The sequence below is a fragment of the Miniopterus natalensis genome, chromosome 14 (genome assembly GCF_054644295.1).
Source record: "Miniopterus natalensis isolate mMinNat1 chromosome 14, mMinNat1.hap1, whole genome shotgun sequence".
In the NCBI taxonomy this organism is placed as follows: domain Eukaryota; kingdom Metazoa; phylum Chordata; class Mammalia; order Chiroptera; family Miniopteridae; genus Miniopterus; species Miniopterus natalensis.
Window position 1 is genome coordinate 39,663,580 of NC_142094.1, and position 25,791 is coordinate 39,689,370.

General features: G+C 37.5%; 2 protein-coding genes across 2 annotated transcripts in view; one reads left to right on the forward strand and one right to left on the reverse strand.

The window, feature by feature from the left end:
- The window catches only part of CC2D2B (coiled-coil and C2 domain containing 2B), a 63,609-nt gene that overhangs the window by 27,006 nt on the left and 10,812 nt on the right, over nt 1–25,791 (forward strand). The window contains exons 17-29 of the mRNA XM_087824151.1: nt 4,295–4,433; nt 6,944–7,147; nt 9,963–10,055; nt 10,779–10,870; nt 11,924–12,094; nt 13,318–13,413; nt 13,586; nt 14,211–14,320; nt 18,093–18,189; nt 20,187–20,285; nt 22,426–22,608; nt 22,791–22,988; nt 24,673–24,762. Of these exons, the coding sequence (XP_087680277.1) occupies nt 4,295–4,433; nt 6,944–7,147; nt 9,963–10,055; nt 10,779–10,870; nt 11,924–12,094; nt 13,318–13,413; nt 13,586; nt 14,211–14,320; nt 18,093–18,189; nt 20,187–20,285; nt 22,426–22,608; nt 22,791–22,988; nt 24,673–24,762 (1,573 nt within the window). The remainder of the gene's footprint in view (nt 1–4,294; nt 4,434–6,943; nt 7,148–9,962; nt 10,056–10,778; nt 10,871–11,923; nt 12,095–13,317; nt 13,414–13,585; nt 13,587–14,210; nt 14,321–18,092; nt 18,190–20,186; nt 20,286–22,425; nt 22,609–22,790; nt 22,989–24,672; nt 24,763–25,791) is intronic.
- LOC148091555 (ubiquitin-like) lies at nt 19,524–19,796 on the reverse strand. Its single transcript, XM_087824222.1, has one exon. The coding sequence runs from the start codon at nt 19,794–19,796 to the stop codon at nt 19,524–19,526; it is 273 nt and encodes a 90-aa protein (XP_087680348.1).

Genomic DNA, 25,791 nt, shown 5'->3' on the forward strand with positions numbered 1-25,791 from the left:
AGGGCCACGTAGATTCCATCATTTGAAAATTAATGAGTGATGATAACAGAATGATGGGCTTTCCCCTCTCAATCTATACACCTTTTAAAAAATCTTTGCTATATGACATTATTGAAAAGAACCACAGAGACAGTAAAAATATTGGGGGTTGTTTTATTTATTTTAAATTTATCTTTATTGTTGAAAGTATTAGAGGTGTCCCATTTTTCCCCCCCAATTGACCCCCTCCACCTCTTTCCCACCCCCTCCCCAGGCCTTCACCCCATTATTGACTGTGTACATGGGTTATGCATATATGCGTATAACTTCTTTGGTTAATCTCCTCCCACTTTCCACCTCCCTTCCCTCTTTCTCTGAAATATGACCATCTGTTGCCTGTGTCAATGTCTCTGGATCTATTTAGTTCATCAGATTCTTTTATTCATTAGCTTCTTCTTAAAGAAGACCCTTTAACATTTCCTATAGTGCTGGTCTGGTGGTGATGAACTCCTTTAGCTTTTTTTTTTTTTTAATCTGGGAAGTTCTTTATCTGACTTTCAGTTCTAAATGATAGTTTTGCTGGGTAGAGCAATCTGGTTGTAGTTCCATGTTTTTCATCACTTTGAATATTTCTTGCCACTCTCTTCTGGCCTGCAAAGTTTCTGTTGAGAAATCAGCTGACAGTCATATAGGTGCTCCCTTGTAGGTAACTAATTGCTTTTCTCTTGCTGCTTTTAAGATTCTCTCTTTGTCTTTAACCTATGGCATTTTAATTATGATGTGTCTTGCTGTGGGCCTCTTTGTGCTTCCTGGACTTGTAAGTCTATTTCTTTCCCCAGGTAGGGGAAGTTTTCTGTAATTATTTTTTCAAATAGTTTTTCAATTTCTTGCTCTCTTTCTTCTCCTCCTGGAATCACAATAATAGGAATGTTGGGCCTCTTGAAGTTGTCCCAGAGGCTCCTTACACTATCTTCATATTTCTGGATTCTTTTTTCTTTTTGCTCTTCTGGTTGGGTGTTTTTTGTTTCCTCATGTTCCTAATTGCTGATTTGATTCTCAGCGTCCTCTACTCTACTGTTGATTACCTGTAAATTATTCTGCATTTCAGTTCATGTAGCCTTCATTTCAAATTGGTACTTTATTATGTCATCGATTTTTCAGTTATTTTTGTCATACTCTTATTAATATGGTTTATAAACAAAATTCTGAACTCTGTATCTGTTAGCTTGCTTGGATCTGTTTCATTTAGTTCCTCTTCTAGAGATTTCTTCTGTTCTTTCCTTTGTGACATGTTTCTTTGCCTCCACATTTTGGCTGCTCCTGGTGTTTGTTTCTATGTATTAAGTAGAGCTGCTATGTCTCCTGGAATTTGTAGAGTGGCTTTGTGTAGTAGGTGTCCTGTAGGGTCCAATGGCTCAGCCTCCCCAGTCACCTGAGCTGGGCCTTCTAGGTGCTCCCCTGTGTGGGCTGTGTGCACTGTCCTGTTGTAGTTGAGCCTTGGTTGCTGTTGGTGTCACTGGGAGGAATTGACCCCCAGGCCAATCGTCTGTGAGGAACTGCTGCAACTACAGCCAAAGAGCTGCTGTGCTGGAGACACCTCTATGGAGCAGAATTTACTTCAGTGGAGCTTTGGTGTTCACCAAGTGCGCCCCTTGAGAGTGTCACTCGTGGATGTGGTAGGGTTGTAATCCAGCATGGTTGAGTCTGACCATCAGGTGCACTGTCTCTGGGGCTTCCTGGGAGATGCAAAGTCAGCCTCTGCCTGTGCCTTGCCCAGGGCCACACAACATGAGCTACTCAGCAAACTGTAGTTGGATGCTACTTGTGCTGGGCTTGGCGGTGTCCAGGAGAGGCCAAACTATGAGCCAATGCAGGCCGCCGCTAGTGCCAGGCCTGGGGCCGCTTATCAAGCCGTATGGGGCACACTGCTTCTTGTTTGAGAGATTTTAGGAAAGTCCTAAGCATGAGGCTCGAGAGGCCACTTGCACAGAAAAGCCCCTGGGAATGGCCTGGATGAGCTTGCAGGTGGGGAGGGACGGGGCCTCCAGGAATCACAGGGTGGTGCCAAAGGTGTGAGTCAGATGTTGGCGATTCAAATATGGCACCTGCCTGCCGGCTGTATGTGGGGAAGACTCGCCAAAGGAGCAATGGCCTCTGTCAGCTCTTCTGCCTGGGAGGAAGCCGCCCCTCCCCCCCCGCCCCCCGATTTCAGGCAGGTTAGTTCCTCCCCAAGTGTCCCAGGTCCTTTCAAGCTGCTGCCTGGCGCTGGGCTCAGAGGGAGCGCATCTGAGTGAGTCCGTGCACGGCCCTTTAAGAGGAGCTGCCTGGGGCTCCCACAGCCTCTGAGACCCTCAGCAACAGTCCCCGATTGTTTTCACAGCCCCAAGGTGTGGAGACTTCTCTTCCCGGCCGTGGAGCTGGGGGCCTGCTGTGGGGCTGGGACCCCTCGCTCCTCTGGGAAACCTCCACCACCGAGATTCCCTCCTGAGTTTAACCCACTGCACCGGGTGTGGGCCCGCGGCCGAGTCTCCACAGTCCAGCCCCGATCCGCCCGCGTTTCTGCCCCTGCTACCGGTCTCGGTGCTTCTTCAGTTGCCTGGTTGTAGGGCTTCTGTTCAGCTAGATTCCAGGAGGTTCTGAGTGATGGTTCTGTATTTTAGTTGTAATTTTGATATCGTTGCGGGAGGCAGCGGGCACAGCTACTACCTACACCGCCATCTTGTTTTCTCCTCCTGGGGGTTGTTTTTTAAACAAAGAAAAACCCAATCATCTGATTAAACCCTGAAACACTTTTTGGCTGTTCTTCCTGTCTACCTAAGCCCTCACATGTGTGGTCACTGGTCTGCATACACTGCTTTTTATTCACATATTTCTTCTGTAACCCAACCCACTGGTTCCTGTGTTGATTGGCATCTGGTGGAGGAGAGAGTGCAGATGACAGGGATTTTGCCACAGCCCACAGATGAACACTTACAGGGACAGCTGGAGGAATCCTTACAGCAAGGGCAGGAGATGTTCTGAGGTTTTCATTACTTTTCCTGAGGTACAAATCATGGGATTTTGTTGAAATCCAATTGTAACTTTTTTTAAGACTATGATGGGGTAAGTTTCACTCCCTAATCTATTCTTTAACATTTATGCTTTGCCTCAGGCTTTGTTTTCTAAGGAACCTGGGCTAAGACTGTTCCCATGAGAAGGAAAATTTGTTACATGATAATGTCAAGGATGTCAGGCCCTAGAGATCTCTTATGACAAAGACATCAAAACAGTTCCAATATGAGGGCAGAAATGGGAACTAAGGAAAGGAAGAATACTAAAACTTCATATATATATAAAAAATTTTAATATCCTATTATACCAGGAATTGGCTTTGTTGGCAATAGTTTCCAAAGATTCATCATAGAAATATGAATCAATGTTAATGGAAAGTAGACAGTGCAAAATCTGTGCTCATGTTTAGACTAAGGCATTATTGAATCTGAGTCAGAACTGTATTTTGGGCATCCAGTTGATAGGCTGGAATTGTTCTTAAGTGTTTTATAGGAAGGATCTTTAGAAGTCTTCTAGTCCAAAATCCCTCTAATTACCCATGATTAGACAGATTATCTATGAAGGCAGAGATTAAATAACTGAAGTAATTGACGGCTCTGAAGAAATTGTTACTATTCAGAGTTGAATTCCTTCTGCAGTGAGCCTATAGCTGAGGTCACCAAGGATGTGTTATGAGTCTACCCTATCTTTTATAGCTCTCCCACTTCTGAAGATGGCCTCATATGACCAAACAAAGATACTCCTTTGGCAGTACTTCCCAGTTAATTGATACACTATATTGTGTTTCAACTGTAAAGATATACCCTAAAGATTTTTATATATTGTGGATTTTATTAATTTTGCTTAAGCAAACATCTTGGTTAAATTTCAATACTGTGCATCCTATGGAAAGAAAACATTTAATAAATTACTGTTCTCAGGGTTTACAGAATACATCTGATGAGGATTATTCGCTATTCAACATCCACTATGTTTTAGCTGCAACATGGAGAGTGGAGATGACAAAGATGAATGTTTACAGACTTTACCCTCCTCAGGAAGTTTACCGTCTGTCAAGGGGGTGGACATTTATCTAAACGTGATATTACAAATTAGAATATTCTGAGAAGAGTCAGAAGAGGTCTCAAATCTACACCTATTTTATCCTTAACTGTAGGTGATGGATGGGCATTATCTTTACCTGAAATGGGTAGGTTTTGCCTATGTAACAAATGCATAACCTGTATATTGGATGCAAATTCATAAATATTTTTCTCTATGTTAGTGTGTTAAGGAATGTAGATGCGAGAGGCGTTCCTGGAATTCCATGGCTCATTAATACGCAGAAGCTTTTTGAATGGGCAGATGAAGTCAGAATTGACCCAAATAATCCAGAATATTCTGATTTAATAGAATTTATTATGGTAAGTTGTAGCAAATATCCATTCTGGAAATATATTCTATTTCCTAAGCTCGGCCCTCTTTATTCCTCCATAGAGTGCTGCACATTTTTCTAGGCCGTAGGAGGCTTATAAATGTAAATCCGAGGACGGACACAGTTTACAACCAGTTTACAGTATTATAAAGGCAATTAGAAATGCAGCAGCTGAAATACTTACTACTTGAGGCCTGATGGTTTGTTCTCTGCCACTACTTAGCAGCCCACAGCACATCCTACAGGCTAACCTTCAGGCTAGCAGCTGTTGTACGTCTAGTGCCAGCCATTATATTAGATGCTGGATCTTTAAAGAAAACTTACAGACACATTCCTTCCCTCAAAGACTCCATTATCTATTCGCTTCTGTTCTTCCTTATAGCCAACAGAACTGTTCATAGAAATATGAGTAGATGAGCCCAAAACATGCTCTCCTCTCACCTTTATTCATGTTAACCCCTCGTCCTAGAAGGCCACCCATAGAGGCTACCTTAACCATCCCACAAATCTGATCGTTTCTTTGGTAACCTCAGTTAAATATGTGCTCTTCTTTTCTTGCCCTCCTGTTAACTTTTTTCCCTTTTTGTAAACTTTTATGGTTCTAATTTCATTCTGCCTTATGCTGTAGTTATTCATTAATGTGTTTTATCCTGCCTTGTGGAACTACAGCTGATAAGTCTTTGTCTCTCTTATGGCAACTAGCACTCTTCCTTGCAGGCACCCTGTAATCCCATTTGCATTTCTTGAATAAATGGATGATTGCAATTAAGTTTCCCTAGATCAGAGCCTCTCAACTGATGTATTGAATTGGTTATAGGTGTACAGAAATACTGATTTTTCTCTCAACTCTTAGGGTAACCAAATACATCTTTCAGCCAGTGTGCAATGCAAATCTTTTTTAATGTGTGATTTAAAAAATTTTGTTTGTTTTTAATATTTTTATTTTTAAGTTACAATTGACATACAATATTATATTAGTTTCAGGATACAACCCTGTGATCAGATATTTATATAACTTACAAAGTGATCACCCTAATAAATCTAATATCCACTGACACCATATATAGTTATTAACTATTATTAACTATGTTCCCTATGCTGTACTTTATATCCCACGACCATTCTGTAACTACCAATTTGTAATTCTGAATCCCTTCACCTTTTTCACACACCCCCACCCCCTCCTATCTGACAATGGTCAAAATGATCTCTCTGTCTATGAGTCTGTTTCTGTTCCGTTTGTTCGTTTATTGTGTTTTTTAGATTCCCCATAAAAGTGAAATCATCTGGCATTTGTCTTTCTCTGTCTGACTTCGCTCAGCACAGTGCCCTCTAGGTCCATCCACGCTGTTGCAGATGTATGATTTCATTCTTTTTTATGGCTGAGTCATGTTCTATTGTGTATATGCACCACTTCTTCTTTATCCACTCATCCATTGATGGGCACTTAGGTTGCTTCCAGATCTGGGCTACTGTAAGTAATGCTGCAGTAAACATATGGATGTATATGTCTTTTCGACTTAGGGTTTTGGGCTTCTTTGGATAAATACCCAAAAGTGGAATTGCTGGGACCTTCTTTGTCTGTTGTTATAGCCTTTGTTTTAAAGTCTATTTTGTCTGGTATAAGTATTGTAACCCTTGCTTTTCTTTTCCATTTCCATTTTCATTTTCATGAAATATCTTTTTTCCATTCCTTTATTTTCAGTCTGTGCATGTTTTTCAATCTGAAGTGAGTCTCTTGTAGACAGCATATGTAAGGTCTTGTTTTGTTATACATTCAGCCACCATATGTCTTTTGATTGGAGCATTTAATCCATTTGCATTTAAAGTAATTGTTGATAGATATGTATTTATTGTCACTTTATTATCATATTTTTTATCTGCAATACAAATAATTTAATTTTCTATATACGCCATGACCAGGGAAAGGTTCAGAAGCCATGTATGCTGGATTCTGTATTTTTTTCTCTCATTCTGTCTCTTTAAAAATTAAAAAAATATATTTATCTTTATTGATTTCAGAGAGGGGGAGAGAGATAGAAGCATCAATGATGAGAGAGTCATTGATCGGCTGCCTCCTGCAAGCCCCTTACCGGGGATCGAGCCCGCAACCAGGGCATGTACCCTGACCAGGAATTGAACCTCGATCTCCTGGATCCTATATTTTCTTCCATGTATTTTATTGTTTCAGGTCCTATATTCAAGTCTTAAATCCATTTTGAGTTAATTTTTGTGTATGGTGTCAGATAGCAGTTTAGTTTTATTCTTTTGCATGTGGTTTTCCAATTTTCCCAACAAAATTTATTGAAGAGGCTTTCCTTTCTCCATTGTTTAATATTTTAAAATTTAATTATAGTTGCGATACAATATTATATTAACTTCAGGTGTACAATATAGTGATTTGACATTTTTATACCTTAAAATGTGTTTTGAAATAATTTTTGAATTTTAAAAAACTAATATATTAAGTCAGGACTTCACATTATTTATGTTTTACAGTACATGAAACATAAAGGAAAGGATATTCCAAAGTATTTTCGTCTTGAACAGTTGCAAGATGAATTTAATTTTGTTTCTGAAGAGGAAATGAATAAAAGTAAACGTTTCCAGCTCTTGCAACTTAGAAATGCAGGTCAATTAGATATTTTCCCTCTGCAACAAATGCCCCTTTATGACGAAGAGATTCCAGATTCAGTCTTCCAGGTACTTGGTTTCTATTTGAGTATGACTTATATGATGTTAATATTTTGATGCTTTCAATCTGTATTAATTTCTTTTTTTAACTGATAATCAGTAGACAGACTCCCCTTCCCCCTTCTTTAAGCACTAAAAATGTACAGATCTCCTAATTCCAGAAAGTCCTTAGCTTGACTTTGCAACTTAGTTGTCCAAACTACCTGTTTCATAGCTGAAATCCTTTAGTTATATTCTAAATTTAGGTAAATACTATATTTTTGCTATTGTAAAATGTATCACCAATTTAAAAGAAACCTTGGATATAAAGGAAAGAAACTACCACATTAAATTTGCACACTGATTATAAAGCACACCTCAATTTCAGGAACTTTAAAATGGGGGTGAGGGAAGAAAAATTAGTTTTATGCTGTGTGGCGGTGGTATGCTGGAACCTGCTATCACCCGCCATGAGAGTCTAATGTGCACCTCTCCAACTCCACCTTCAGTGACTTCATGTTGGTTGCTTTAAATCTGATGCTGGGGGAATATTTACACCATAAATCAGCAAATGCTATAAATTGGGACTTCCTCTCCCACTTCCAGAGAAGTGATTGTTAAACATTTAATGGTACATCACTAGTCTTAAAATAGTGGATTGTAAGAGCTATTTCCTGTAGGAATAACCAATTGCAGTAATCGCAGCACTTAAGCTTGCTAAGAGATGGTTCAGGCAGAAAGGAATTAGTGTTTCATCTCTGAAGGTGCCCACCTTCCCAGGGAACACACACCATTTCCCATCACCCTATGGAGATCTGAAAAGCTAGAGAAGTTCAAGAGAGCTAAAACACTTGTGATTCAATGCCACCTACTGGAAAACAATAGAAAGACTTCTTATCAATCTACTAAAAATGCTGCTCATACATAGATGCCTAGACAAAGAAGGAATCCATCAAATACCATGAATAAGCAAGGTAATGAGGCAGCTCAGAAAGAAAATTTAAAATCTCCAGAAAATAAACTTAAAGAAATGCAAATATGTGATTTAAATGACAGAATTCAAGATAGCAGTTCTGTCTCTCTGTCCCTCTTCCTTCCTCTCTGAAATCAATGAAAAAAACCCATATTTAAAAAAAACGGTATGGAGACAAACTCAACAATGTTCATTACAGAATTGCTTGAAATAGGAAAAAAAGAAAAAAAAAAGGAAACAATTCATCAACCAGAAAATCGATACATGAATTGTGAAGTAATAATACTATGAAAACTAGACAGTAAAAAAAAAGTGTGAACCAATTTACAATAGTTCGCAACTTGACCGTACTGTTATCACATCAGAATCTCTGAGGGTAGAACCCACATATCAGTAGTACCTAAAGCTCCGCAAGTGATTCCAATGTGCGGCTAAGGTTGAGAACCACTGATCTAGAGCCATGCATATCAACATGAATGAATATTAAAAAAATACCAAATTTAGGTTAAAGGTTACATTTGGGTGGTGGACACACAATGCAATATAAAATCATATATCATAGAAATATACACTTGAAACCTATATAATCTTATTAATGTCACCCCAATAAATTTAATTTAGAAATGTATAAATTATAAAGAAGGTGAATAATTTTATAATAATAAAATTAAACCCCAAAGATTTGGAAAATATATTTGCAATACACATAACAAAAATTAATAAGAAACTCCTATAAATTAATACTTTAAAAGTAAATAAAGTAATATGAAATATTAATATACTATTAGGTAAAATTCATTACTTGCCAACATAATTAATTTCAAGATTTCTTGTGGATAATTAGAAGAACAAAATAAATAGCTTTCCAATAATAATGTTCACTGTAATATGGCTGAAAGTTCTAAAGTAGCTACTTCATTATTTTTGTGTGGTCTTTAAAGATACCTATAATGTAAAATAATTTCCATGTGAATTAGGGATGTATCCCACAAGCGTAGATATAACAGATGCAAATTTATTTTAAATTATGTAGATGAAGCATCCTGACAAATAATCTTTAAAAAAATTTTTTTTTATTGAGTTTTAGAGAGAGAGGAAAGCAGAGGGGGAGAGAGAGAGAAACGTTGACATGAGAGTGTCACATCAATTGTCTGCCTCCGCACACCCCCTACTGGGGGTTGAGCCCACAACCCAGGCATGTGCCCTGACCTGGAATTGAACCAGCAACCCCCAGGTGCATGTGATGATACCCAACCAACTGAGCCACATTGACCAGGGGCTAACAAATAATCTTATACCAACTACTGAATGTAAAATTAAAGTTACTGATTTATAGTCAACATATATTGACTTCTTACTATATGCCATGCACTTTACAGATATTGTTTCAGTTAAGTCTCACAATCCTGTGACATAAGTGGTATCATTATTACTAGTAGTAGTATTAGTAGTAGTAGTATTACAAAAGAGGAAACTGAGGTCTGCAGCAGTTTATCAACTTTCTCCTAAACCACACTGTTTCTGAACCCAGGACTGTATGCCTCCAAAGCCCACTCTCTTGACTGTTATACTGCTTCCCACTGCTTTTGTTTTTAGTGATTGCAATGCACACATGAAGAATATTCATCAATCATCTTCACATGTTCATAATCGCAAATTTTTCTCAATCATTACTCTATTTTAAAACATGACTAGACCTCATCCTAGAAACAAACAAAATATAAATTGTCTTTAGCTAATTCTCAATGGGGGAATCTCAAAGAAATGTTTTCTTCTGTCAATGCCAGAAATAAATATTTAACATTTTATTGCAGTATATCATATCTGAACTCTGTTACATTCAAGAAATGAAACTAACAATTTTCTGTTTAGGAATGTGAAAGTCAGATAGAAAAGGATATGCCCTTTTCAGATGTGAATTCTATTACTGCACAAAGGATTAGTTCTGCCAATTTTCTGAAAAAGGTAATGACAACAAAATAATATTATCAATATGCTTGCATTTACTCCTGTGAAAACTGGCCTGCTGGATGTTGGGGTACTACACTCTTCCCAGAGAGTCAGACAGGCAAGTCTACTGGCTCACCCCCTCTTTCTGATCACGGAGAGATTTTCTGTTCTCTTCACTTCCTTTTCAGAGTTAGCTACTTACCATCTGTAATGTACACTGTCGATCTACATTGTTGATGCAGAGGTTACTTCAACAGACAGCGAACTCATTAGTGCACATCCCAACTTTTCCTGCTTAAACACAAACATTAACAACTTTGTACTCTTCACCCTAAAAGTTCACTTTGAGAAATACACCAGCATTTTTCCAGGATCCTTACTTTCACTTACTAGTAATGTAGAAGACCCCAGCAGTTCAGGGCATGAAGGGATGAAGCAGCTTAAGTTGGGATAGGGTAGGTGTAAAAAGAGATAAGAACAGAGTTTAAGATGACATGAAAGGTTATGGAAGAACAACAAAGTAGAAAAAAAACGTGCTTTGGTGTGACATGAATGTGAGAGTGAGGAATGGTTTTAATAATGGGAGCAAACAAAGCCATATTTTCACTTATCTAATCCCCCTTTCCACTCATTGTTTGCAAAAATTAGGGGTGAAAAAATAGTGACACCAGTAGCATTGTAAATAATTGACTTAAAATATAAACTTTGCATTTCTTAAATTCTAAATTTCTTTTGTAGATGAGAAAGTTGATAATGAAAAGACTTGTCAAAGTTAGCAAATTTAATTTATCAGATATTGTGGCTGATTATGAAGAAATTGTATCTGCAAGGTACATACTAAAATTATCAAGTATGAAATATAAAGTTTTAAGCTAATACCTTCAAAATCCTCTAATAAGTTCTCTATATTTATATTAATTAAGTTACATGTCAAAAGGTGCAGTTACAAAGCATGAAGTGAAATATGGTCACTTAAAATATATTTGGTCATTTTAATATTGCATTTTTGACATATCGATATAATATGTATTTTCAATTATATAGTATTTTAGTTTTTAATGCTCTCCTTATTGATAGGTTTTAGGGCAAGAAAGAAAAGAAACTTGTCTCAAACTAGTTTTGCCCTAAGATTTTTCTGTCCTGAGATTGCTAGTGGAAAAGTCATTGCTGGTAGCACCACACACTAAGCTTGTCATCTATCCCTTTCAAAACTGTGAATCATTAGCCCTAGAGGGGCAAGGTGATCCCTCAGGAGGGCGGGGGAGCTTTGGCTAGAGTATCTCAATTCTCATACTGTCCCATCTGTGAAATTCAGGGGTAGCAACAGGAGTAGGGGTGCTTCTGGGGAAACTGCCCTGGGGCCACTTGCAGGTTTGTGGTGTTATCAATAAGTGTTAATTAGTTTAGGATGCTGAAATCTGTTGTGTTTTATTTTCAGTCTTTGCGGGGAGATGGATGTGACCATAGAGCTCTAATTTCATGGACTTATGTTACCAGGGTTGGCAGCATGTGTAACTAACTCCTATTTCAGATTCATGTAGAAAAGTTGAGTTTCTAATCACTTTTAAGAAAATTATTCCCACCCCCCAAAAAAAATATTCTGAAAGAATATCATGTTTTATGAAATTACCTTTCCTGCCCTTGTCTCTTGCTGGGCCATGCACCCAAAGGGTGTGGAGCAATCACGTTCCCTCTTAACATAAGGGTGAACATAGCACACAGAAAATGATTCCGTTCTTGGGTTTAAAACAACTGTCTCCCCACAGCGGAGAGAATGTGGCTCAAAATAATGACCTTATCTACAATAATTAATTTTAGAATTGGTATCTTTAAAAACTAAGTTATCTTGTCTATATGTGTGGCTGATCACTTTTACTCTTTAGCCAGTTGACACATGCAGTTTGTAAGCTTGTTGAACAACAAAGAAAGTTAAAGCCTCAGAGGAAAGAGAGGAAAAAAGTGTCAGCACAGACTATTTGTGATGGAGATATTAAGATTCTTGTCAGAATCCTGAGGGCTTACAATATTCCTAGCAGGAAAACAACAGTTAATAGGTAAGGTAATATGCACCAATTTTGAGAATTACAAAAGCTCTATCTTAAATGTAAATTTCCACACTGTCCAATTTGTGCATCGTTGCACTTTATTAATGCTCCATATACAGAAACTGAGTGAAAGTTTAAAACTTCATTTGGATAGGCGAGTTTACTGTCATTGCTGTGTATTAAGAGTTTTCAGAAGTTTGACACGCCTGAAGGAACTTTGACATGTGTATTTTGGGGTGCTATATCAAAGAAATGCCTGTTGTCCCTATTCCCTACTGTGGAAACTTGTGAAGCCGCTTGCCAACTGCACTATTCTCTGCCACTGGGACTAAAACTCTGGAGAGAGTAGACTCTGTTTTAGACTTGTCATTTTAGATGACTTCTGCAAAAATCAGATCTTACTCTTACCCATCTTACCCATCTCTTCTGCAGGCACACAGGGGTTTTATTTGTGTTTCTTGCACAGAGGACGTGTGGGGCCAGAATGGGTATCACAGTTGGGTGATACCAAATTAAGGCATCATGAATATTAAATACTCATGTATATTTAATGTATCCTGAATATCCAGTGTTTCTTACCTATTTAGTCTTGTGTGTGGTGCATATATGGCTATTTAGTACCCAGGTACCTCGGGAATATTAAGTGTACCTCTCTATCAATGTTTAACACACATGTGCTCTATTTGCTTATCTTACGTTTACCACATCCTGTGAATTCTGCATATAAAAAACTAGTTTGCTTACTAGCTACTAATCTATACTTAAAAATTTTTAATGTTAAGCCTGTTTTTATATCCAGCCTTATTTATTTAGTAGAATTGAGATTCTCAAAACAAATGCACATTTCAAAGGCTGCTTGTAAAACGACATCATAAAATCACCACCATTTCCTATAATCATCCATTTGTAAAAGAAAGAATGTTGCAAGACCCAAAATAGGAAGCACATTACCTTAAAGTATCATTTGCCTCATTTTTCTCCTTTTGCTGAGGAAAACTTTATCATAGACTGGATCCAATACATATTTCAGCATTTAGGAGCCACTCTTCCAGAGCAGTCATTGTCATCTGGTTAGCTCTAGCCACCTGTGATATGAAGATCCAAAGCAAACTCTAAAATCCAGGGTAACTGGATTATATATGTCCATAAGCATAGGCAAAAATCTGCTACTTCCACCAAAACTAGTATTAAAACTAATTAAAGTGTGTATCTCTCTGTTGTTTTTCCTGAAGAGCCTTGGATATGCCTGCTTCTTTCATATCATCCACATCTCGCTTCAGATATAAAGAAACAATAAAATCAGTAGCCTCAGAAGAGATCTTAAATGAGTTAAGTATTTAGCACTTTTATCAAGTGCAGTTTCGATTGTTTGCCCTGAATTGCAACTGGTCTCTCCATCTCTAATCTGTTGGGCTGCCAGTTTACTTTCCATAACACAATGAAGGCGCTCGTTATAAAATGTAATTCTAACCATTTCATTCCCTGCTCCCCTGCCCTCAGGGTCTATAGAATATGGCATAAGCTCCTTAGAATGCTACAAAAATCTGTGATGACCTGGCCCTTATCCACCAGTCAGCCACATCACATCTCTTTCCACCCAGCAGCAGCATCATATACTGCTACTTGTTCTAGAAAACCTACATGCTTTCCCTTTCCTTTGCCTGCAATGGCCTCCACACAGCTTGGTATTATTGGCCACATTACTGCTCAATGTTTCTAAGCTCAAGCTCAAAGCAGTGTTTTCTCTGTGAGGCTCTTCTTGTCCTCACCCCCCAGGAAATTAATCACTTCCTCTCCTGAGTAACTGTGATACCTAGAATATATTTATATTTTATTTCTCACATTTCATTTCAATTATTTATTTACCTGTTTATTTTCCCCTAATAAACTATAAAATCCATAAGGCAAAGTTCCATTTATCTTTAGATCCTAGAAAGGTACCTAATATTAAATAGAACCAATAAATGGTTATTAAATGAATGAGTGAATAATGGTGGTTTGAAATTCTGGAAAAAATAATCCATCCAGTTGTCAACCAGTAACCAAGTAATTTCTTAGCCTTCTATCTTTTGTCAACTATATAAAATATTACAACAATCTAGTCAGTGTTTATTATGTGTTTCAGGATACTGTACACCCTTTTGTGGAAGTTTCCTTTCAACACACTGCATACCAAACCAGTATTGCAAGTGGATCTCATCCATGCTGGAATGAGGAAATTAAAGTAGATTTTATGTAAGTTGAAGTCCATTTTTCCTTAGCTTCTAAAAAAAAAAACCAAATGATTTTTGAGCCATTTATTAAAAATAATGCTTGATATACGCTTTGCTTTTTAAGCTTTTAAATTATGAAATCTTTCTTACATAGATAATAATATATATAATGTATATATAAATGTAAATTCTGAGGAAAAATGATAAAATGAATACCTGTATACATACCTTCCAGGTTAAAAAGTAGATGTTACCAATACCTTTAAAGACACTTCTGTGCCAATTCCTAATTATATCCCTCCTCTTCCCCCAGAGGTAACAACCTTGAATTTGTGCTTATCATTGCCTCTCTTCCCTGATGACTTTAGATCATAAGTATTATCCCTGACTATGTATTATTTACTTGTGGATGTTTTTCAACTTTATATAAATTGAATCATCTTTTGCAATCTTGTTTCTTTTTATTTAATTGTTCTGAGAGGTTCATCCATGTTTTTATATTTATAGTCTTCCCTCCCTCCCTTCCTTTATTTTCACATCTACATAGTATTCCGCTGTAGTAAAATGACATTGTTTATTTATACTTTCTCCTGTTGATAAACATTTGGCTTGTTTTAATGTTTTGCTGTTGCAGTAGTGTTGCTCTGAACATTCTTGTGCTGTCTTCTGGAGCACAAATGCAAGAGTTTATTTATAAGACAGTAGCTCTCAAACTATTTTGTGATTTATAAATCACCTGTACAGCTTCTTAAAACATTTCTGGGCCCACCCCCCCCATAGTTCCTAATTCAATAGGTCTAGGGTAGGGCCTGATCATTCCATTTCTAACAAGTTCCCGAGTGTTACTGAAAACCTTTGCTATAGAACGTATGTTTAGGTGTGGAATTGCCAGGTTGTAGTTGAATTCTACTTCAACTTGCTATTCTGTACCAGTGGTCTTTATAGCTGTCTTTGTGCCAGTACCATACTGTTTTGACTACTATAGCTTGGTAGTATAGTTTGAAACCAGGAACTGTGATGTCTCCAGCTTTGATCTTCTTTCTCAGGATTCATATTTTATGCAATAGCTATATAAATAGGTTTTTGTTATAGGAAATAAAGTACACTGGTCAAGGCAAATTTAAAACATAGAGCTTAAAATTATTCTCTAAACTCAATTAGCAATTTTCAGTTGTCATTTTCTATATATTTTTGCTCTCACTGGGGTGAAAGGTATATAAGGGACTATCAACCATATCCATTATCAAAGTCCTTTCCCCCTTCTCCAAATCTTTTCTGTAGATCATTTGGTTCTTGACTATTTGCATGGTTCTATGATGGCATTGTTTTGACTTCTTAACTCCAGAATTTTTTCTGGTTCTTTTGAATGCCAACCTCATGGCCTCCTGGACCTTGGGCTTCTGGTGTTGCTTTCCCTCCAGCATCTGTGTTCTTGACCTTGGTTCTTTGTGAGTGGGTCCTTATTCCCAGGATGAAACAATCTGTCTATTCCTTTCAACTTCCAGCCACTCTCTTTCCTAGAAGATTATACAAATGAGGTCCTGGCTATAGGCTCTAACCAGGAAACTATAGTCATTCGGTCATTTTCCAAACAAACAAACAAACAAACAAACAAACAAACAAACAAACAGCCTTGAGGGCCCTGATGCAAGCTGTGGGAACACAGAATCAATCACCAACCACCAGTCCTTCCTTGCTAAAGAGCTTTGACTGAATCCCCCTACCTATCTCACTGAAGAAAATTGTCTGTACTATATGAATATTCACATCCCAGCCACCACTCCTCAAAGTGAAAACCTCTGGACTTGAACCAGGATTTGCAAGAAGAGAAAGATCCTGTTGATGCCATTATTTCAACTGGGAGAAAAAAAATCAAGTATATCAGTATACCTTGGAATTTCACTAGCTCAGAGGCTATGGTACTTCTTATGGTATTAGCAGAAATCAAGCCTGTTCTTCCAGATTGAACACAGGTGTGATGGTATTTTCAGTCTTTGGCCAGAGTTCTTACAGAGATACTCTTGTTATTTGGGTGTTTATCTGGACCTTGTACTTCTTGCTTTGCCTTGTTCTCTGATATCTGCTTACCTGACTTTTTAAAAACTCTTTGTATGTGAAGGGGAGTATTGATTGAAGAGGAAATCAGTTATATTATATTGTATAATATGAAGTTAAGTAATTATATATAAAAGTATATTTGGTTAAAAAGTTTGTAAAAGTATAAAATGTGTTATATTGTGGAAATATTTGGTATATTAATTTAGACAGTTAGAAGAAATATACTATATTAAATAAATGGACTTACTATAACATAAAATAGTCAATAAGATAAAGAAATTTATAAGTGAACTACAGAGAAGGAGGCTGTAGAGTATTTGCATTCTTGAGATTACAGCAGTGAAATAAGCCAGGAACACATTAGAGAATGACCAGGTGGGTCAGAGGGTTCGGCTAAGGCAAAGCCATTCAGCTACCACTTTTCATCGCCTCAGATACAAAAGCTCTATTCCCTTCCCCACATGACATTTTAATGAATACAAAACACGTACAAATGGGGTAGGTAGTAATAATAAATAGTAAATAGTAATTAGCCTTGTGAGCTCTACTTTGGAGGAGAAATTATGAAATTTGAGGAAAGTTTGAGTAGAATACAAAATGCAAGATAATATAGGACTTGAGTGATTTAAAGGATATACTAAGTTGACATGCTCAAAAATGTCTTGAGGGTGACAGTTATCATCTCTCCTGCTAGCATAGTGTAGTAAAGACACATTGCCTCCCCTGTCCTGTCTTGGACATTACAACATGAAAGGGAACTCTTGAAAGGAGCAGGGTAAGGAAGTCAGCTTATCACTTGGAATCAGTGGCAGTTGGTACAGTGAAAAGAGCTTGGCCTTGGAGACAGTTAAAATTGGGTTCAGATTAGGCCTTTGTCACTTGCTGGTGGCATTAGATTGAGCAAGTTATTTAACTTCTCTGAGCTGTTGGAAGTTTGATTGAGATTCGATACACAGGCTGGAGCTGAGAGTGAAAGTTCATTGCTTGTGATATACATTGTTCTTTCAGCTACCTCCAAAAATGTATCCAGTCAGGTAATCCATTAGCAAATAGCTTGCAAAATTAAATGCACCCCATTGTCTCAGTGTCTGGTTTGAGAGAACAAATGTGGAAAAGAGAATAAGGTTTTAGCTGAGAGCAAAAGAGCAGTTTAACTATATATGTGTGAACTAGCAGAAACTAGCAGAATTTAAGACAGTTGGAAAATCTTTGTTTTTTAAATCTTCACCCAAGGATGTGCTTTTCATTGCTTTGGGGAGGGGTGGGGGGAGACATCAATGTGAGAGAGAAACATCAATCAGTTGCCTCCCATACACTCCTGGACCCGGGATGAAACCCACAACCTAGGTATGTGTCCTGACTGGGAATCAAACCCACAAACTTTTTGGTGCATGGGCTGATGAGCCAACCAACTGAGCCACCTGGCCAGGGCTAGTTGGTAAATCTTAATGCACCATCCTGCAGATCATTTGTTTGCAATGGATGCCGGTAGTAGAAAGTCTTTCTGCTTGGCATTTAAACATTTTTATTCTTCATGCAAGTTAGCTTAAGAGATAAATAAGATAAATTACAAAGCATATACTAGCTTTAATGAAAGATAGTTGTCTTAAAAGCACTTAGTTTTTTCTTAGCTTACATGTTAAAACAGAAAAGAACACAGGTAATTTTATAGTCCTTTATAAATAATGCTCTTATAAAATAAATTAGGCATTTAAATAAGTTTTTCTTATTTACAGCTCACCAGGACATGATTATAGCTTCTCAAGTTTATCTAAAATAAAAGATAATATATATATCAACATTTTTGATGAAATGATTATAGAAAAACATGAGGTAAAGTACAATTATTATAATGCTGAAATAATTCTAAGGTCCAACTGAGTGAAGTCTAGTAACATATTTGTAAATTTGCTCTTAGATTCAATATATATTTCTAACATTTTCTAAAAAGCATTTGGGCAACTTGAAATGAAGCCAGACATATGAAAAGTCAGTTAAAAAATAACAAGAGATCATAAACCATATGTGGAAGGAAGAGGGGTAAATATACCAAGAATTTGGGAGAAGTGAGTTTCTGCAATTGAATGGTACATTGAAATGTGAGCTTCCTGATAGCCAACATAGAAAGATAAGCGAAAAAGGGTTATATATTTTCCACTGTCTGATCAAAGGAAATATACCACTTCTACACAAAAGACCAAATGATTTCTAAATGCCAGTTCTATTAGATCAAATGTTAAAAGTTACTGAATGTGGCCCGGCCAGCATGGCTCAGTGGTTGAGTGGTGACCCATGAACCAACCAGGAGGTCACAGTTCTATTCCCAGTCAGGGCACATGCCTGGGTTTCTGGCTGGATCCCCAGTGGAGGGCATGCAGAAGGCAGACAATCAATGACTCTCTCATTGATGTTTCTATGTGTCTTTCCCCCTTCCTTTCTCTCTCTGAAATTAATAAAAACATATTTGAAAAAAACAATGAAAAAGAAATTGAAAGCCTATTTGAAAAAATGACATAAACTTCCCTAACTTGGTAAAGGAAACAGATATACAAGTCCAGGAGACCCAGAAAGCCCAAACAAGATGAACCCAAAGAGGCCCACACCAAGACATCATAATTTAAATGCAAAAGGTTTAAGACAAAGAAAGAATCTTAAAAGCAGCAAGAGAAAAGCAGTTAGTTACCCTTAAGGGAGCTCCCATAAGACAGTCAGCTGATTTCTCAACAGAAACCTTGCAGGTCAGAAGGGATTGGCAAGAAATATTCAAAACAATGAAAAGGACCTACAACCAAGATCATTCTACCCAGCAAAGCTATCATTTGGAATCCAAGGGCAGATAAAGGGCTTCTCAGACAAGAAAAATCTAAAGGAGTTCATCACCACCAAACCAGTGTTACAGGAAATGTTAAAGGCTCTTCTTTAAGGAGAAAAAATCAAAATAAGAAATGTGAACAATAAAATGGCAATAAATACATATCAACAACTGAATCTAAAAAACAAAATAAATAAGCAGAACAGAAACAGACTCATAGATACAGAGAGCATTTTGATGGTTGCCAGATGGGAGGGGTGTTTGGGATGGGTGAAAAAGGTGAAGGGATTAAGAGGTACAAATTGGTTGTTATAGTATAGTCATGAGGATGTAAAGTACAGCGTAGGGAATATAGTCAGATGAATGTGGGAGTGGTAGAAGACTTCTTCCTTTTCTTAGCACCACCATGAAGTCTCAACACAAGATGAAGAGTGGACTCCTTCTGAATGCTATAGTCAGACAAAGTATGTCCATCTTCCAGTTGCTTGCCAGCAAAGATCAGTCTTTGCTGATTGGGAGAAATTCCTTCCTTATCCTGGATCTTGACCTTTGCATTTTCTGTTATATCTGAGGGTTCAGCCTCGAGAGTCATGGCCTTCTGCATAAAGGTTTTCATGAAAATCTGCATCTTGGGGGTGGCTCCTCCACAGATGGCGAATGGGAAAGGAAGAGCACCTCGGGAGCCAACAGGGTTTCCTGGTGCCCCTGCCAGAGCTTTCTTCTATATTCTTTAGAGTATTTTTTAAGTTTCTTGCACTGAGCATATCTACTATAATAAAGGTATTACATTAAAAATGTAAATAGCCATACATGTGTCACAAGCTCCACAACAGGTCATTATTTTGCTTTAGTCAGTTATTTTTTTATAAAAATTAAAAAGGGAGAAAAAAATTTCTATTTACCCTTCAGTTTCTTTTTAAAAGAAAGAGAAGGATTTTTAAATATTTCCCTACAAGTTTGTGAAATTATTCATCACATGATATAAAGTAAATAGTAGAAAATCTATTTATTTTAACAGGATCACTGTTTCAGGAGCTGCAGTGGTCATTCATATGTAAGAAAGAATTGGCTTGGATCCATTGTCTTCCCCTTCTCTGCTCTTCTGCAACAATCTGAGGTAATAGAAAATGATTCTTTGCTGATTGTTCTTTTTACCTCTGGCCAATAGAAGCATTTACTGATGTCTCTGAATCAGATTCTGTGATTGGCAGATTGTTAGGTCAGTTAAAGTGATCTTGTATTTGAGAGCCATTGGGGTGTTGGAGTATTTGAAGGTTTTAGCTGTCTCTAGAACAGAAGGCACCCACAAATTTATTTCCTAAAACTTTAAAGTATATATTGGTAAAGACTGGAACATCTAGCCTTACATCTTAAAGCAACATTTATATTTGAATATAACAGTTTTTTAGGACCAAATTCACAAATGTTCTGATTAATGATGTTGCTTTCTAAGCATGGGTTCTGGGTGGGAGCTTTGGCTCCTCAGCACTGTTTATCATTATGGTGAGACTGATGATTAGTACCTGTCTCTGTTATACCCCCAGAGGGCCCTGCTGTTGGGTTATGTAGCAAGAATATGTCTACATGACCAGAAAAATATAAAAACTACAGTCTAGACTCCATTTGGGGCTCTGTTACTTACAGAGCTGTGCCAGATATAGAAGATTTGGAAATGAATTTTCTACCTCCATGGAGTTCACTGTCTATAGAAGAAAACGAATTTCAGTACAACCTGATGATGCTGTAGAGCTTTGACAGGGGTATGAGATAGGTGCAATGATACAGGAGGGAGTACCTTACTCTTCCTGGTTTGGGGGGAAGAAAGGGGTGGTTCCGAGGGGTTGGGAGTGGGTAAGAGGGGAATGAGGAGGGGAATGAAAGACCAGGGAATTATTAACAGACAAGACAACTTTTGAATCAAGTCCTAAAGATGAGTTTGTCAAGCAAACGAGGGCATTTGACTCAGAAGGATTTATGTATTAGTAAATACTGCATTTGGCCATATGCCACAGAAAACCTAACCGTGGCTAATGTAAAGGGTCCATTTATTTACTCTAAAAAGAAGTCTAGATGCCAGTGCAGCAGCTCAAGAATATCTTCAGGAACTGCTTTTGTGTTTCTGTTCCGCTGTCCTTGTCATGTGGCTTTCATCCTCAAAGTTGCAAATCATTCGCTGCACCTCCAGCCTCATATTCCTGTTGCAGAGAGGAGTCAGGGTGAAGCATGAAGTGGCAGGGCCTGTATTAGAAACACAGACATTTCACTGGATAATCCCAGCAGACTTCTTATATTTTGTTGATGTGACTTGACCACTACATGGCTGTCATGTTGCCACCTAAAACTGTTGATAAGAATGGAGAAGAGAATGGATATTAAGGAGGAGAGTATAAATGTCTGCATAATATGCAGTCACAGGATGTCATGAAGGAGCATGTCGCAAATATGAGTGCTACAAATAAAGAGCAATAGAGATTTAAGTTGTTGGAAGGGACAGGGCTTCCTACATTCGTAAACCCCTTCATATGATTCTCAGTCTCAGGCCAGACTCTTGGATAGAGAGGCAGCTCAGAATGTGAGCTTCAGAGGCAGACAAACCTGGGTTGTAATCTGGCTCTACTACTCATCAGTTGTGTTGTGATCTTTCACAAGTGACTTAAATTCTCTGAGTCCCAGTTTCCTTACCTACAAAATGGAGAGAAGAGCAGTGTCTATCTCATTGAATGATGTGATCTATATCAAGCACTTGGCACAGTGCCTTGTACATAGTAAGTGCTCAATAACTATTAAGCTAATGATTATTAGTTATTAAGATTGTAAATTAGCTCCTCTCTACACACACACACACACACAATCCCTCCTCCTGTGGACCTATAGGTTGTCCTTCCTGCTGTTGCAGTTTTTTCTCTTTTTAGACCCAATGAAAAATGTAATGTTGTCTTTTAACATTTTCTCTGAGCCTGAATTAGATTTTTTTTAGAGTTTTTATCTCTGTTACAGTAACTTCCTCATTTCATACCTTCTTACTCCTGCCTTCTTTACACAATACGTATCAGGCAGGCACCCAGCACGTCAAGGGTGCCTGGGAGCAGATCACCGTGGAGGATCTGATCACCCTTGCACAAGTACACGTCCGCAGGGCAGCACGTACCCCTGCAGGCCTGCTTCCCCCTGTGGAGAAGACTGAGCGGGGCTATGCTGTATTTGACTGGTGTTTATTTTCATCATGCAGAATCGATTATATTGATATATTCTTTCAGATTAATGGAACATTCCAAGTAAACATTCCACCAGTTTTGCTTGGGTATACTTGGAGTAAGACTTACATGTCTCCTAAAGAAGATTATAATGGGCAAAATTTAAAAGAATGTACCTTTTTAAATATTTTTGCTACCATTGAACCTCAAATATCATATGTCACCTGTAATCCAGAACTAGACAAGGTATGTTTTACATTGAATTATTTTTATATATACTATCAAAGAAGTGTAAGCTATCTTAAAAACCAAGAACAATAATTTCAGAGCTGGCAAAACACACACACACACACACATCAGTGCTTGATATTTCCCTGTGGGAACAATATGTATGGTACAATGTTGAAGTATTTTAAACTTGATTTTAGTTTTCAGATCATATAGATGTTTTGGAGAGAGCACACATTTTTACAAAAAATTGTAAGACGGTATTTCCCAACCGAAGAATCATAACAACTGTTTTTAATGATGACGGGATGCAGATCTTAGTAACAAGATACATCAAGGCATTAAATCCACCTCAGCAGCTCCTGGATATATTTCTTCATGATTCTAATGCAACACTTGTAAGTTATATTTATGTTACTAGCTTTGTTAAGATATAATTCACATACCACATAATTAACCCATCTAAAGTGTACAATCCAATGATTTTTCATAGAATTGTGCCACCATCTCCAGAGTAAATTTCAGAACATTTCATCACTCCAAATTGACATTTTTAAACTTATTTTTTAATAATAATTTCGAGTATAAGTTTCTCACTGAAATTGTTTTTCCTTCAAAGACAGTTTCATGAGAGAAAGACCATCTGTGTTGTAGTGAGTCCTCCCAAGCCCCAGAGGGAAGATCTTTCTGATCCCCTTTATTTCCACCCACTTGCACTGGAGGCTCACTGTTGCTGCACCGGCTTATATGACCTTACTGGCTTCACAGCTTATCTATCAAACTTTGAAAAATGATGCAAAACTTTCTTTGACTTCCAGGCAAAATAAAAAGTTATGTGCCTACAGGGGCTGTGTTCTTCCAAGGATTGCTTCTCACAGGATTGCTTCTCATTGTTCGTGGGAGTGAAGAAAACAGTGTCATATTTTTCTGTGTAAACTGCCAACATGACACTTCCCATCCCATCCCTATGTGACTTTATGCCTATCTATTTACCAGCTGACAAAAGAGACACATACTCAAAATTTAATTTCATATAAAATGAAGATTTATTCATTATAGACTCAAAAGAGGATATAGCTCCTTCCACTTTGAGAAAGGAAAATATGAAATCATAAGTATAAACCTTCCCCTTAAAAGAATGTTTTGATTAAAGGGCATCTATGAAAAATCATGTGTACCTTATATTTATTCAGGTTTGACTGAGTCAGTTGGCTCTCCTCAGGATGTTTGTCCACTGTAAAGCTCCCTTAGCTGGACTCGATGCTAAAGTCAAAACTCCTAATTCAGGTGCCTTCTGCTACCCTACCCTCCGCTCTTCCATCCTGCGTTTCCTCCCGCCTATGTTTCCTGACACCCAAAGTCCAGGGAGATAATAGGGCTCTTAGATTTATTTCAAAGACAATATTTGTGTGTGTTTTTGAAAATATAAATCCTAGCTCCTTTGCTTGTCAAGGGCTGTGAGCCATGACAATGTAGGAGGTCATAATAGCTGATAAATGGTGGCTATTGCAAATCAGTGACAGTGTCAGTGCACTTTGTGTTAACTCTTTATTTATTTGTATCCCTTTCTCCTTTCCTACTTTAGCCTGAGTTCTTGTCTCTAGTCCTAGAGAGGGAACAATTAATGGTATAGTTTCTGTTGCTTGAGAAAGCAGGCTCTACCAGCATCTTCCTGCTGCAGCAGTTCATACAGTTTATATTAATACAAGTCGTTCTGATTTTGAACCTTAAAGCAATTCAAACTTATACTATTCTTCAACATCTCTTTTCAATTTTAACAGTTTTATTTTAAAGTTTATGTGTGATGTATCATGTTTAAAATGTTAATAATTTATTACAGTGAAATGTAATGGTTAACAGGCACACTCTGGAGTCAGGCTACCTTGGGCTTATTCCTGGAGACCCCATATATTATGTTAGCTGTGTGATTATCCTAGCACTCTAAGCTTGTTGCCTCTTCTGAAAAACAAAATAATACTAGTAGGTACTGCATAGGATACACTAAATGTAATAATAAGCATATAAAGCATTGTGATGGGCATATAGTATGTACTCAATAAGTGTTACTTACTATTATTCTAGGACCTCATAGCTCATTTTGTATCTTTGATTCCTGTTATGCCTGATACACTGGATGAAAATGATGGTTTTGATATATGGATGACATCAGAGGTAACAAATTACATTTTATAATTAAAATGTATAGTATTTCTTACTTGCTTTTCTTCTAAAGAAACCTGTCTTTATAATATGTAGTACTTTTGCCTGTGAAATTTGAAAGCATTTGATAATTTAATTAATCATTTTCATTTCTATTAACAATCCATAGAAATAATTCTGAAAGACCAAAAATCTTACTCAATGTTGTAATTGGTTGCTCATGAATGTTTTGATTCAATAGAAACTTCTGGAGTACAATACAGTATTCTGACAGTCTCCAGAGAGAAATATGGCTTGTCACTATGGAGCTGGTCAGACCCTGAAGTCTAGGGCAAATGCTCCCACTTCCCAGGTCTCCCAGTCTCCCCACATCTGAATGAAGAGCTTGTAGAACAGTGCTCTTTCTTAGCACTTGGATTAAAGTTCTCTTTAGATTCAACGCCAACTAAAATACAGACACCATGCAATATTTGGGACATATTTATAATAAATATTTGTTTATCCAAAATTCAAATTTACTTGGGCATTCTACTTCCCCTCCAAATCTGGCAACCCTAATTAGAGCCCTTCTACCATCCACCTTACATAATATTTAGTTGCTTATAGATTGACCCAACACCCATACTCTGTACATATATATCCCAAGTTTAATCTCCTTGAATAAATAGGAAGACTAGATTCTTATTTACTTTTATCTTTATCACTTATGCACTGCTTTAAATTTCATAAGCATTCCATAAATATTTTTAATTGGAAAATATTAGTATGATGGGAGCCTAAGAGAGAGGCACTTTACATCTGGAACTGATAGTCCTAGAACTTATCTGGAATGTTTTAGAGGCTAGATTTGAGCTGAATTGGATTTAAGGGGCCCAGGGTTAACTTCATAGGTAGGTTACCCAGCCTTCTGCTCAGTGAGAACAAAGAAGACACAAGCATGTGGTCCTAGTAATTCAGTAGAACTCAAAGAGGTGTCATTAACTTTAGACTCCAAAAACACTGTGATTTCCTATCAGATGAGGTTCCCTAAAATACCAATCC